We start from the raw sequence: 15,639 nt of genomic DNA, 5'->3' as shown, positions 1-15,639 counted from the left end.
TAGCTGGGCAACATACTTGAGATCCAGTATTTCTATGAATCGATTCATCTCTAGCATATACACACACTAGCCTATTCCATCAAGAGAAGATCTGTCTCTTCTAAGATTTTCATCTATCATGATGAGAGAGGAAGAGTGATTCTTTATTCTAAAAATCAAATATTGACAAGGACCTTTGTTCCTTCTCAGTTGACCTTTGATTTTTATTTTTTTTAGATCCGACTTTGGTAAAAGCTTAATTCTTTATCGACATATCTGTTTGGTTAAAAGATTAAAAGCCCTAATTAGAATAGTTTTTTAACTACCACGATCTGGATTCTTATTATCTTCTCAAATTTTTTTATGAATTTATTGTCTTGCTCTCCCTCATTCCCTTCATATTTTTTTTTGTATTTACTCGCGAGCATATTTAATTTATGCTATCTTTATTTAATTTCTTATTGCTAGTTGTTTACTGATCTCTAATACGACATTCATCTGCATCATTTAGATTGATCTCACTTTGGTCTTGTATCAATCAGTCACGTCTCCTAAGCAGAGTATAAATAACTATACTATCTACCCTAAAAATAATGATGCCCCTGATCAGACGTGATTTGTTGTTAACGAATGGAAAGAAACTTGATCTTTAGGATTGATTTTTTTCTCTTTTCTTTTAGGTTGTCCCACATAAATAGCCTTTTGAAAGTGGAGGGTGAAGAGTACCTTTATTGATTGCCATCAATGAATACCCTATCCACTCGATAGAACAAGCAGAAGTACTGTCGCTTTGCTCATGACCAAGGTCATGATACCAAAAAGTGCCCCCAATTGAAGGATGAGATCAAGAATCTCATCTAAAGAGGCTACCTCAGTAAATATGCTCGGGAGCAGTGCAATCAAGCATCCAAGGAACCCCCTCGGTACCAGTCCGATGAGGATAACAACAACAACAACTAACTGATGGCTGGTGTAATCAATATAATCTCGACCTCAAAAGTGGCAAGGGGGTAGAAGATCGAGTTAGAAGTCTGAAAAGATAAAGGACTGATGATTTGATTTCTTTCGATGATGATGATGTCTGAGGAGCTCAAACTTCTCATAAGGATGATGTCATTATTTCAATGACAATGGCAAAATATAACATAAAAAATTTTTTTATTGATAACGGAAGCTCCACGAATATCTTGTTTTATGATGCTTTTCAATGCATGAGATTGCCAAATTGATCAACTATGGCATGTGAACACTCCTTTAGTCAGATTTTAAGAAGTCTCCATGGCAGTAGAAGGAGAAATCACTCTCCCAGTAACTGTCGGAGCGGAGCCACGATAACAAACCGAGCAACTAACTTTTCTTATCATCCAAGTACCTTCTGCTTACAATACGATATGGGGATCACCTGGACTCAACACATTCTGAGCAATAGTCTCCATGCCTCAATGCTCGCTTGGCAAATTTCTGACTCAATGCAGAGTTGATGAAATCCAAAGAGATTGAATGCTCGCTTGGCAATGCCTCCTCACTACAATCAAAGGCAAGAAACTGTGGAGGCCCTGCCAATAGAAGATCATAAGGAGGAAATAAAAAGAGAGCTGGCTGAAAAACTCATCACCATCTCCTTCGGAGATGATTCGACCAAAATGGTATGGATCGGATCCCATCTAGCTGTCGATGAGAAGGATTGACTGATGATCTTTCTCCAAGCCAATAAGGACATCTTGGTCTGGTTGGCATCAGACATGCCAGATATCTACTATGATGTCATTGTTCAATGGATCCAAGTTGCTGATCTATGCAATAGAAGAAAAGAAGCTTTATCCCAAAATGACAACTAGCTATCGACAAAGAAGTCGACAAGCTGATGATGATAGGATTCATTCGGAAGGCATGTTATCCTGAATGGATCTCCAATGTCGTCATGATCAAGAAAGCCAATTACAAGTGGAGAATTTGCATCGATTATATCGACCTCAATAAATCTTATCTGAAAGATAACTTTCCACTCCTAAGAATCAATCAATTAGTTGATGCAATCTCGGAACATCAATTGCTAAGCTTCATAGATGCAATCTTATCTGTGATTCTTTTGCAGGATATTCCAAAATCTGTTTCTGGACATCGAATTCTTGCAGATCATCTTGGTGCCTCTATCACAAACCATGTGCCTGAAATTTCTTGTAAACTTTCTGAAGATATTATCAGATGCATTTCTGCTATTAACTGCAGACTTGCTCCAGCTCAACATGTTGTGCAGATGGCTTGGTGATGCATGTATGTTCACGCCAGCATTCATCTAGATGTTAGATTCGCATGCTTTTTCTCTTAAGAATAAGTGGTATATCTCATATGTTATACAATACTTATTTTATCATATTTTATGAGATTTCCCTGGCATTTTTAGCTTTTGGACTGCATGAGAATCACATGAAGAGCACATAATCAGTCCTAAAAGTAAGCACTACAGTACACCAAGTTACACTTCGTAACCAAACATATGATCTTCCCCTAAGATATAAGTTGATTTACATATACAGGCAGCCTATAATGTAGGTGGGCATTCGGTAAATGCTTATGCTATCCAGAGTTCAATTATTCGATGCCAATCCCATCGTCCAGCATTGGTATGTCTTTCATCGTCATATCAACTTTAAGTACATTTTAAATTATCTGAATAGAATTCTGTCTCAACTCTTTTAGGTTCGACTTTACACTGCCAGAGGTATCTATAAGGAGCTTGAGCTTGCAAAAGCTGAGCTAATGTCTTGGTCAGAAAGGAACAGAAGATTGTTCTGCCAAAGATTTTATACTATTATGCAAAAGATGCATATATGGAATTGTCTGGTCTTATGGAGATGGTCTGCGATTCAATGCCAGATGCACAGCGAAAAGCCATCAAAGGATGCCTTAAAAGAATGCTTGATAAGTGTGTTGAATGGTCACCATATAAATCAACTTTCAGATGCCTTGTGCATAGAGATTTAGCCAAATAATAGAAAAACCATCTCTTCTTAATTATTGTGGGTGATATCACATCATCTGATCCTTCAAGAGTAAACAGATTGATTTGTGAATTTATTGTGTATTAACTACAATAGGAGTGTGTCAATGCAGCAAACAACTTAAGAGCTTCACCAGCATTTTATTTACAAGTGAACTATGGCTTTTGACATCTTAATTGGTAAAATTGCAGTAAATTAGTTGGGTGCTGGAGACCACCAAAATTCCAACATGTCATTCTTTAATGCTACTAACAACAAAAGTGATTCCCCCCAATTTAGCTTACCATATTACCCAAAATGGGTTGTGGGTGAAACTGGAAACCAAGTTCTTGGTGCCGGCCTCTAAGACTTAAACAACAGTGGCAACCTTCAAAGAGTTAAACAATTGCACTAGTTGGCACTCTTAATTATAAGCCATTATTCTGAATAGAATAAAAATAATAAAGGGTGTTTGGATTGTTTGATACATGCAGGTTTTAAAATTTAATTCAAGAAATGCTTTAGTATTTTTTTTTTCCCATAGAAGTCATCTGAGAGCTACAAACCGATCTTGACATCTGTCTTTGGGGACCAGTTATTTTTATTGCAATGACATCTGTGTTAGGTGATCAGTTCCCTTTTTTTTCCAAGTCTTTTTTTCTCCTCCTAAATCACGGTGGTGGATGTCTTCACAATTTTTTGTCATAGGACTATGTCATACTGTACTGCACCGGATGGTATGACTTGTACCATATTAATTCAGTACCAATACGAGGTTGGGATGGTGTACTGATACTCGGTTTGCCGAACCAGTCTTCATACCAGATGTACCAATACAGTAATACAATAGCACTAGTAATACTCGGTATGGGGAATTAGTTCATTGATCTCCGAAAGATTTTGGAGTTAGTTCAGAGAAAATTCAGTCTTCTCTGTGCCAGTGCTTGAGTGGTTTCATTCATGACAATCCCATGCTGATTGGATGAATGTCAAGTCTTCGAAGGAAACAAGCAAAATACCTTCTGCTTCTGTCATTTATTATAAGAATATAAGAAAGACAGCTGCCACATTTACATTAGATTTTTTTTTTTTTGGGGCGGGGGGGGGGGGTGGGGGGGGGGGGGTGGGGGGCAACAGATTAAAAAGTTGTTCAAACATTGTATATAAAACAGGGGAAAAAAATCATATCTATCAAGTAGTAAGCCTCAGTGAAACCATTGCAAGGAAATGAGTTTGGTGTCTCATAATATTCTTCATTTTTGGTTGATGAGTATAGTTTCATGTCAGCGTCATTGAAAACCCCCAAGTCATTTGTGAAACAATTGAGTTAGCTGTATTTATTAGAACAAGAATTTATTTGCAAGATTTGTCATGAAAAATGATACTAGATAATTTCCAATTGATAAGTTCCTGGTAATTATCTACCATTAATTGTGACTTTAATAGCTGTAGTGACTTGTAAAACATCAAGATTCAAAAGCAGCTACCTTACATTTATGTATAATTCTTGATTGTCTTACATTTATGTATAATTCAGATTGATTTGCAGCAATTGAAGTTTGAAGTCCATGAAGGATCTTAAATAAGATTGTTCGGAAGTCAAAACCATGTCCAGATATGCATTAAATTTGTATTTGTGTCACCAGATTAATCCAAGCTACCTGAGCCCTATATTCTTCCAGCTGAGGAGACATCTACCAAGCCTTCCCATGTCGAAACTCTCTTCAATGCTAATGCTGCCTGCAAGGTTGATGCAAAATCATGCAAGAGGAATACATGAGTGCAAATCTCAACCAAAATCTCACCTCTTTATCCCAATCTGTCCGCCAAGTAATGACAACAAGGATAATGGTCTGCAGAAGAATACCACTAAGCACACCACCCCAAAGACCCTTGAACAAAGATCATCGAATTAGACCTTTCAATACAGGACTAGACATATGAAGTAAGCAAAAAAAAAAAAAAGGAGAAATTTTAAGACCTGCTATCTACTTGGAAGAAAACGCATGTAACATGGATGGGTTAACTGTAATGGTCACAAAGAAACAGGTGATCACTGCTTACCTCTAAGCCTAAATTTAATTTGAAACCCATTAAGGCACCACTTGATAGCCCCACCACATAATAGCAACCAAGGTTTATGTAGGCGACTCTAGTTTGCCAACCAGCTCCAATGGCTACCCCTGAATGTTCACATAAGCAACAAGGATCAGATGACTCATGTAATCAAATGAAAGTTCAGCCCAAAGCTTTAAAAAACTCATTATGTATGAAGTGAAACTAGAACATGAAGAGAGAGCACCATGCCTAATGAATCTATCTTCGGCTTTTGAGGAATTCATAATGAGCCACAAATGCCATTCACAAGTCATCTTAAACTTGTGGAGGTGGAAAAAAGAGCTTTTACGTGAAGTAATCAAAACAGATTCTAAAAAAAAGTACCTGCTAAACAAATATAAGCCACCTAAAATTCGTGATTCTAATCATTTTCTGCGAAAAACATCTTATAGTATGACCTAAACTCTGCCCTCATGTTGTGCTTTAATGATCCAAAAAGGAGTATAATGATGAAACTCATAACCCGAAGTAAATAAGGAATATCTTGACCGTCCATACAAATCAATGTGTAATTCTACTTTAAGACACTATTGGTGAAGTATAATGAACTCACCTGATAGAACTGGCTGTATGCTACTGAGAAAAATTGAAGCAGACAGAAAAAGCGCCATTTTGCTTACTTTGTCCATTACTAATTTATTGTCTGTAAATAGTGCTGGAAAATCCTTCCTTGTCAACAGAATTAAAAGCATAAATATAGTCTGTATGGTCACTGACATCATTATCACTACCAGCATAGAGAACTCTGCAGCCTTTGGACGCCCTGCCCCCAACTCGTTAGAGACCCTCACACTATCAAATATGAAACAAAAACATGCAGTCAAGAAAACATTAAGCATAACATCAACTGCCAAAGTGATGAATATTTTAATCAAAAAAAATGAAAGAATAATATGATGTAGCTTGCAACAATTTTCCTCACTTTCTTGTCGGTGCATAAAAACATGGTTCATTTAGAAATGGAACATAAGTCAACTTCATTCTCTTGTACACCAACAATCCAACAATAGAAATAATCAAGCCCTCCCTCCAGAAAGGAGGGCAAAAGCAGGGGTGGGGGAAGGAGAAGATCTGATAAAGTACTACTAAGGGAGATAATGAAATGTATAAGTGATAAAGCATGCTATTTTTCTGCACCAACTGAGGTCAAGAGCACACCTTACAGCCGCAACAAATCCCAATGGAATCATGAAACACCATCCTTCCACATTCATGCTGTCAGCCACAAAAAACCACAAAAATATTTATTTTGATTAAGAAAATAAAGTTGCCCGAAATTAGATGCAAATAGTCATAGCCACATAGAAAATCGACATGAAAAACAAAATGGTCAAAAGAAAAAATTGATTGGTGGAGGCTCAATAAACTCCATCCAATCTGGAGTCTAGATTTGAATATACTAGGATTTCAGAACTAAGAGGAAACCCTACAGTGCTACAATTATTGGAACATTGTCCAGCAGGAAATAAAAATAAAACAAGTTTTCCATCAAAGCTAATATGTGAAGGCTTTATTCTAGCCAAACAACAAGGCGATCAAATTTTAAACATGAGTTATACTATAGTACAAGTCTATCAGAGGAAAGAGATGTCAGGCCTATATCAGTAAATCATTCATGATAAGAACAGTTTGTCTTAGGTATTTCTCATACATCAAAAAATTCCGCAGAAAAGCAAAGCAATGGTTCCTTGTCAAAGAGAACTGTTCAGTTGCCCCTATGTTTTTCTTCTCTCTCTCTCCTTTTTTTTTTCATGTGGGTGTAGAGGGGAAATTCATAGTGAAAACTTCTGAGATCACTACACACTTCTGTTTGTCCTTAAATGTCAAGCATTACTATAATATATGCAGGCTTACAGCTAGGATTCGAGGCTTCAGTCTGGATTTTGAAATCACTATTTTTTTTCAGGGTGATTTTCAAATCACATTAAATTGATACAGTATGTAAATACAAATAGTGTTATCTCTGTCTCAGAATATCATCAAAAAAGTATTATGCTTTACTGTAGATATAGAAGGCATGACAATTAGAATATGAAAAGATCAACAAGAGAAAAAATTTATCTCCATGTTAGAATATCATCGAAAAAGTATTATGTTTTACTGTAGACATAAAAGGCATGACAATTAGAATATGAAAAGATTAACCAGAGAAAAAATTCGCAACATCTCGAGCAGAAGATATATGAGAAGAAAACAGTAAAAAAGAGAAACAATTCTCGATACTAGACGTACCAAATAGAAGCAGCATCCACAGCTACTTCAGGATTTTTTAGAAGACCAGCTAATATGACTAATACCATCACAGTCCAATATTCCAAGCTGCATTTAAATCACCAAAGATGAGATTCTGAAAAATGAAAAGGTCATACAAACAAATCTGATATAAGGAATTCTAAAAGTAACAAAATTATGCAAAGGAGAAGCAAACATTTTCAAAATATTCCATGCTGCAACAATGCATACAAGTAATCTAAGAATTTTTCAGTTGTTGGTTATATGCACTTACTTGCTTTTCTACTAATGGAATGATCAAGGGAACCATTAAAGTACAAAAAAGATCACCTTCTCTTATTCATACTTTTTGCCTTATAGTTTTGAGGATATCTTGGATAACATGTGAGATCTAAAAGGATACATTATGAAAGAGGCTTAAGCAGGGCACGGTTAATGCAAAAGATTATATCTAATAAATGAAATAGTTAAGTCTCTGCTGCATGAAAAAGGGAGCAAACTCCACAAAATGTAGGAGAACTTGAAGATCCTCAAAAATAAAATTCCAAGGAAAGAGTACAGACCATAGCATGACAGCTGAAGCCAAGGAAAGCCCTAAGAAATCGACCAACTCCGTGAAAGCCAACCATGAGAAACCAGTCCAGGAGTCCCTGCAGCTTCCTGAGAGAACATATACCAGCTGTCCCACGTCTAAAAGAAACCAGGCAAAATTGAGAGTGATCGCAGCCCCAACCAATCCCATCTCCAATTTTACGATAAAAAGCCAGCTCAAAATCACATGAATAACCAAAACAGCTGCAGAAATCCATGCCATAGCCATAACCTTGCTTTGTGCTTGAAGGAACTTTTGAATTGGGAAATTCACTGCAAAGGCAAACAGCTCTGGAATCATCCATATCGAGAATCTTCCTGCCAATTCAGCAATCTCATCGCTCTGTCCCAAGAGCTTTAATATTGGTGTGGCAAAAACGTGAGTCATGGACAGTATCACAGCTGTTGCTAAAAGAATTACCCATGATCTCTGCAGATAGATTCCTAACATGCTCATTTTGCCTGCACCATAGGCCTGGCCACACAGAGTTTCCAAGGCACTGCCCATTCCCAACTGCACACAAAATTTCGGTGAGTATAGGCATACTGCAAAGTGAGAGATAATCCCAGTGAAAGAATAGCATAGAAATAAGCTCAAAAAAAAAAAAAACAAAGTTGTATTGTGATATTTCAAATTTCAAATTTTAAATTTCAAATCTTATCTATTTATGACCTTTTATATATATATATATATATATATATATATATATATATATATATGGCTATAATTTATTAAGATTGATTAGGTCAACAATTTGTTTAGGAAAATTAGATTCGCTTTCTTATTCAATAACTTGATTTTAGGATTGATGGCTTGTATCCCATGTATATATATATCAAACATCTTATATGCATTTCATATGAATGAATGAACAAGTTTTTACATGGTATCCAAGCCATTGTGAAACTTAAATCTAGTTCATCATCTTGCCCAAACATGGATTCAACCTCTCCCTATTACGTCACCAATCCTGATAACTTAGGTACTGTGTTGGTTTCTTATTTACTCACTGGAGAGAATTATTTCACTTGGGTTTGTGCCATGACTAATGCACTTTGTGCATAGAATAAACTATGTTTTGTTAATGGAAGTTTGCCGAAGCTGGAAGCATCTTCATCAGATGCTTCGATGTGGGCAAGGTGCGACTCCATGATCATGTCCTGATTGTCTAATTCTTTGGTCAAGGAATTACATGACAGTGTTGCATATGCAGACACTGCCATGGATATGTGGATCGATCTTGCTGATCAGTTTTCTCAAAAGAATGCTCTCGGATTCATCATCTCCATCAGGAACTCAGTTTATTATCTCAAAAAAATCTTTTTGTTTCTTCTTATTTTATATTTTATAAAGTTGAAGTTTTTATGGGATGAATTGACTACATATATCTCTATCCCAAAGTATTCATGTGGTGCAGCAAAGGAGTTTGCACGAAAATATGAAAAAAAATACACCAATTTTTAATGGGACTTGGTGACTCCTTCAGTTCCATTCAATCACAGATCCTCAGTCAGGAGCCTTTACCTAATTTGAGTCAAGTTTATGTCTTGATTTGTTAGAATGAGAAACAGCAGATCCTTCATGCTATTCGTCAGACAAATATTGAAGCTGCTACTCTACATGTGTGAGGCAACAATTCTTTGGCTTCTTCTAATATGGTTCCTTCTACAAAGAGTAAAGAAAAGAAATGAATCATCTGCGAGCATTATCAAAAGTCAGGGCATGATATATTTCATTGTTATAAACTTATTGGATTCCCATCTCATTAGCAAGTTAATAAGTCTCAGTAGAAAAAGGGTGGCATGCCTTCATCGAACCATAGTTTTGAGGCTTTTACTACTCATCATGCCCAGGCCGCAAGAGGTTCTTCTCCACTTCCTGACTTATCTGCAGATCAGTATTAGCAACTTCTTTCTCTTCTGAATAATGATAAAATCGTGGTGAATGAAAATATGGCTGGTAACATTTCTTTTGTTTCTATTGGAAGAAGCATAGATCTGAGAATCATACCATGTGCCAAAAATTGTGACATTTGGATTTGATTGTCTGTAAGTTTTTTTTATCTCTAAATTTATTTTTATACATATTCATATCTTTAAAAATAGATTTTATGCATAAAATATTTAAAAATTATTATAGTTTGAAAGTATGTATTTATGTATGAAAAATAATTTAAAATGTTGGATCAAGCATGGTATTGCCTCCTAGCAGTTTTCATGTTCTCGTGCTGGCATTGGAGCTCATTGGATATGGATGCCAGCATATAGCACCGTGCCTTATTATTATCGTCTAGCCATTTCTCATGGGTCACCTTTTGATTAGGGATCGGACGGGCTGGTAGTGCAGGAAGGTTCCGATCAAGAACATTGTTCAATTTTTCGGAACTCAAGATAAATTTTAAGTTTCTGAGCTAATCTTTGTAATTGGATCCAGTCAATCGATTGTTTTCTAAGATTTAGACTAGAGGATTTGAAGCAAATATTTTCCTACAGAGAGAAAAAGATTCTAGTTAAATTTTGTAATTAACTTCTTAATTCATTTTAGAATTTTTATTTTAAAAATAAACTGACTCCTACTATTTTCTCAGATCTTCTACACTCCTCGAGTGAACAAATGAAAACTTTCGCAATTAGGATTTTAAGTGAATACTGCGATCTCATCAATTGGCATACCATCTCATCTGACAGTTTTTGATAATATATCAATCAATGAGTGGACAATTCTTATCTAACGCTTCTCAAGTAAGTTGCAGTGGTCATCGATCTCTAATTTTTGAAGCCTCACTAAATAATTATTGGCCTCATTCCTTAGTAAAGTCAGATCCACTGTTCTTACAAAAGTGAAGCCGCTATTGAGACCCTCACTTGACAGTTATTGAGTCCAATCCCATCTCCACCCTGCAGCATCTCATGCTAATAAAGTGGTTGTGTATTTCTTAATGCAACTGAACCACTATATCCAACCGAGAACAATCAATATCTAGAAGGATCCACATATCTACAACGATGGAATACTGCTCGACTTAATATTTTTAAAAAAATTTTAATTTAAATTTTTTTAGGTTTAATTATTTATTTATATCACATGTAAATCCATAATTAGATTGGATCTACTAGTGAGATCATGTCTTGACTCATCAAGACCAGACTCATGGTGCAATACAATCATGGTGAACTCAACGCTAAACACCCCAAATCAGATTTAGTCAACCAAATTGACCAGATCAATAGAGGTCGGTGAGAGAGGCTCCCTGTTGCTGGTGCAACGGTCCTAATTAAATAACCACCTTTCAAAGTACTTACTTTAGACACTAATAGGTCAATCTCATCCAAATTGGCTATGACTTTTGGTTCCTCATCACTAATTGATCTGTTACAACCATCTAAGTGAATTCATGATACAACCCTACACTAAGGGTCATAGTGACTCGATTTGATCACCACATGTATCAACGAACCACATCGCGATTATCTTATAATCTAGTTAAGCCTTTTCTTTTCTTAAAAGATGACTTATGATTAAAGGGTTTGATCACTTATCATCTTAGGACAACCTTTCAGTATAACCAACTTTATGCTAGGGCAACCTTATATCAGGATAAACTTCGACTAGCCCTATTGCTTATCAATTAGATCTCTAATCTAAAATTTTAGATCCAATCTAAATTTTTGATATATGATTTAGGATTTCATCTTATATCATCTTAGAACAACCTTTCAACATAACATCCGTTATGTCAGGATAACGTTATATTAAGATGGACTTTATCAATCATAATTTTTGATTTTTCATTAAAATTTTTTATCTAATATTTTAGATCTCATTTAAAATTCAAATCAAAGCACAAAAATAAGATTCAAATAAAATAATAAATTAGATCTAATCTAACAATCATGCTTATTTGAAAAACATAAAATTCAGATCTCATCTAAATTTCATATATAATTAAAAAATATAAATTTTCAGATCCAATCTAAAATAGAGATTTAATCACAAGTAAAATAATTCAGATCTCATCTGAATTTTAGATCTAAGAACATGATCATGCAGCCTATGCTCTAATACCATTTGAAGAAAAATCTAGGGCAGCATGCAAGCTAAAACTATAAAAATTTTATACAGACAGCGGAAATGATTTAATCTAACATATATCTTCTAGATCTCATCTCATAAGATTATTCCTATCATATTTTTAAGATCTATATGCAGTAAATAAAATTATATTATAGCAAAAATCAAGAAGATCTCATTTTCACCTTTGCGCAGATAGTTATTCACCGTAATTAATGATCGTGGATATCTCTTCGATTTTTGTTGGTGCAAAAATCCACTTGCGTCGGAGAAGCTGGAGTCGAGAGAGTGCGGTCGCCGTCGGGACCTGCAAAAGAAGTCTAAACCAGAGGTGGGGTTGCTCCGGCAAGATCCTCCGACGCTCAAGTCAGTTCTCTTCCTCAACAAGAATGGAGTGCTCGAACGAAAATTTTAGCAGAGTTCCTAGGTAAAAAAATAAGAGCTTAGAGAATAACGTATCTGGGGTCTTCCTTTTATAGGCGGAGGGGCAACAAAGTGATAGCGATGTCTGTAACCGTCTGGCAGTGGGCTGCCCAGAGTCAGAAAAAGTTTGTTGCGAAGAGTAGTGGAGTGGACCTGTGGCTATCACCGGGGTGTGCCACGTGGAGTCTGCCACGGGGAGCGGAGCGGCGTCCGTTGTCGCGACTTGTCAGAGGATGGAAGAATCGCGTGGTATCTGTCGCAGGAAGTGGAGCAGGATCGTGGCTATTATTATGAGCTGCCAGGGAGTAATAGAGCCGCATGGAATCCATCGCAGGAGGTGGAGCAGAGTCGTGGCTGTTGCTGCGGCCTACCAGGGGGTAATGGAGCAGCATGGAATCCATCGCAGGAGGCGGAGCAGAGTCGTGGCTGTTGCTGCGGGCTGCCAGGGGGTCCAGGCCTATCAGCCGGAGTTCGGCTGGGGTGTCTGGCGGAGAGAGGTGGCTAGCCATCCGTCTGAGAGGAGCTTGGAGTCCAGCTCTCGCAGGAGTCCGGATGGAGCCTTCCTTCACTTGAAGTCGGGGATGAAGTCTGACTCTCACAGGAGTCCGGGCGGAGTCTTCCCATAGCCGGAGATGGAGACGAGGTCTGGCTCCTGTAGGAGCTCAAGCGAAGTCTACCTGCAATTAGAGTCAAGGGCGAAGTCTGGCTCCCATGGGAGTCCGGATGAAGTTTACCATCAGTCGAGGTCGGGGATGAAGTCCGGCTCCCGTAGGAGTCCGGGTGGAGTCTTCTCATAGCCGGAGTTGGAGACGAGGTCTGGGCGAAGTCTACCTGCAATCAAAGTCAGGGGCGGAGTCCGGCTCCCGTAGGAGTCCGGATGAAGTTTACCATCAGTCGAGGTTGGGGATGAAGTCCGACTCCCGTAGGAGTCCGGGCGGAGTCTTTCCGTAGTCAGAGTTGGAGATGAGGTCTGGCTCCCGTAGGATCTCGGGCGAAGTCTACATGCAATTAGAGTCAGGGGCGAAGTCCGGCTCCCGTGGGAGTCCGGATGAAGTTTACCATCAGTCGAGGTCGGGGATGAAGTCTGGCTCCCGTAGGAGTCCGGGTGGAGTCTTCCCATAGCTATAGTTGGAGACGAGGTCTGGCTCCCGTAGGAGTCTGGGCGAAGTCTACCTGCAATCAAAGTCAAGGGCGGAGTCCGGATGAAGTTTACCATCAGTCGAGGTCGGGGATGAAATCCGGCTCCCGTAGGAGTCCGGACGGAGTCTTTCCGTAGCCGGAGTTGGAGACGAGGTCTGGCTCCCGTAGGGGTCTGGGCGAAGTCTACCTGCAATCAGAGTCAGGGGCGGAGTCCGACTCCCGTAGGAGTCCGGATGAAGTTTACCATCAATCAAGGTCGGGGATGAAGTCCGGCTCCCGTAGGAGTCCGGGCGGAGTCTTTCCATAGCCGGAGTTGGAGACGAGGTCTGGCTCCTGTAGGAGCTCAGGCGAAGTCTACCTGCAATTAGAGTCAGGGGCGAAGTCCGGCTCCCGTGAGAGTCCGGATGAAGTTTACCATCAGTCGAGGTCGGGGATGAAGTCCGGCTCCCATAGGAGTCCGGGCGGAGTCTTTCCATAGTCGGAGTTGGAGACGAGGTCTGGCTCCCGTAGGAGTCTGGGCGAAGTCTACCTGCAATCAAAGTCAGGGGCGGAGTCCGGCCCCCGTAGGAGTCCGGATGAAGTTTACCATCAGTCGAGGTCGGGAATGAAGTCCGGCTCCCGTAGGAGTCCGGATGAAGTTTACCATCAGTCGAGGTCGGGATGAAGTCCGGCTCCCGTAGGAGTCCGGATGGAGTCTTCCCGTGGTCGGAGTTGGAGACGAGATCCGGCTTCCGTAGGAGTCCGGGCTGAAATCTGATCGTTGTAGGAATCTATCATTGGAGAAGTTCAGCCGTTGGCGAAGTCCGAGGTAGTTCGAATTGGAGTTGAACCAGACTGGAAGAAGTCTGGAAGGAATTCGGGGAGTAGCTGATAGTCGTAGAAAGTCGACTGTGGCAGAGCTTAGTGAGCGCTTAGGGCGGTTTAATAGATGACTGGGGGACTCATGTTGAAGGAGCTCGGGTGGTGTAGTGAAAGTTCGTCCATCGGGGAATTCAGTCAGGGGAGGTACCATCTGTGGTCGACAGTCGAAGGAGTCCCGGGAGGGTCAATCCTGTTAAGAACTTCGGCTGAGGGTATTTTATACCCAACACCAGTCCTCCTACTTTCGAGTTTGAATTTCGAATGAAGGAAGTACAGAAAGGCTGTCACAGCCGAAGTTGCTCCCTCGATGTCCGCACGTGATCGTCCTCAGATATTTTGGCATTTAATGCGCGTGCGCCGGAGTCTTTTCAAATCGGGGCGATCCGAAGAGGCTCTTTTGGAACCTGCAGCGGAACGGTGCTCAAGGCGTGGCGCAATAAAGGCACTGTCAGCCGTCTGCCACTTTTTAACCGCCCGCTGTGGTGAGTGGGACACGCGGCGAAAAGAGACCGGCCAGAGGAGATTCGCAATCGTCATTGCGCCGAATCCCAGGGCCTATTTAAACTCACCCTTCCGCCTTCAGGGGCCCTATTTCACCTGAAAGTTCTATCGGTGTCTGCCTTTTCTTCGAGAGCCCTGCCCTCCTTGGCGTCTTCTTTGGCCCTAGGCATCCTTCGAGTCATCCCTATCCTCGCCCCTCTGCTCCTTCAGAGCGATCTAGGTTAGTCCCAGAACCTTCATTTTTCTTCTTGCCATTTAGGGGCCTTTTCTCCTCCATTTCTTCTGTCGTATTCCTCGATTTGGTCTCCCGCAACCCCTCATCCTTTGTCCCGTCTGATTTCTCTGGGACCTTTAGGGTCTTCATTTGAAGTTATTTGAAATATTTTCTGGCACCTCCGCCTCTAGCAGCTCCGGAGTTCTTCCGCCGTAACCCCCAGGAGCCTCACTCTATAGTCGAACCCACTTCTGGGACTGGGCTTCGTCCGATTTTTGCGTCGGGTGCCATTCCCTGCTCCCTGACTCCGGATGAACTCCTACTGATAAGGGTTCAGTATGGAGTTCCTCCGGAGTACGACCTGGAGCTTCCTGGCCCCTCCGATCGGGCTAGCACCCTCCACCCGATCGTTTCTGCCTGTATCAAGAGGCCTTCCGTGCCGGACTCGGCTTCCGCTCTTGCCTTTGTCGTCGTCCTTTTTCGCTTCTTAGATATCTCTTTAGCTTCAGTTGCTCCGAATTCCTTTA

General features: G+C 39.8%; 1 protein-coding gene across 2 annotated transcripts; it reads right to left on the bottom strand.

Moving 5' to 3' along the window:
- Nucleotides 1–4,432: 4,432 nt before the first annotated feature.
- LOC140851026 (protein DETOXIFICATION 33-like) lies at nt 4,433–8,425 on the bottom strand. Of its 2 annotated transcripts, XM_073262053.1 has the most exons (7): nt 7,874–8,425; nt 7,311–7,397; nt 6,237–6,293; nt 5,632–5,870; nt 5,025–5,143; nt 4,766–4,852; nt 4,433–4,700 (listed from the first exon to the last, which is right to left on the bottom strand). In XM_073262053.1, exons 1-7 carry the CDS (start codon nt 8,407–8,409, stop codon nt 4,629–4,631), a joined length of 1,197 nt encoding a protein of 398 aa, XP_073118154.1. In that variant the 5' UTR covers nt 8,410–8,425; the 3' UTR covers nt 4,433–4,628. The 2 variants fall into 2 exon arrangements, with proteins under 2 accessions (XP_073118154.1, XP_073118155.1); XM_073262054.1 differs by lacking the exon at nt 7,311–7,397.
- Between the last annotated feature and the right edge of the window lie 7,214 nt (nt 8,426–15,639).

Source organism: Elaeis guineensis, chromosome 8 (genome assembly GCF_000442705.2).
Source record: "Elaeis guineensis isolate ETL-2024a chromosome 8, EG11, whole genome shotgun sequence".
NCBI classification, from domain to species: Eukaryota; Viridiplantae; Streptophyta; class Magnoliopsida; order Arecales; family Arecaceae; genus Elaeis; species Elaeis guineensis.
This window is presented reverse-complemented; position numbering and strand designations above follow the sequence as displayed.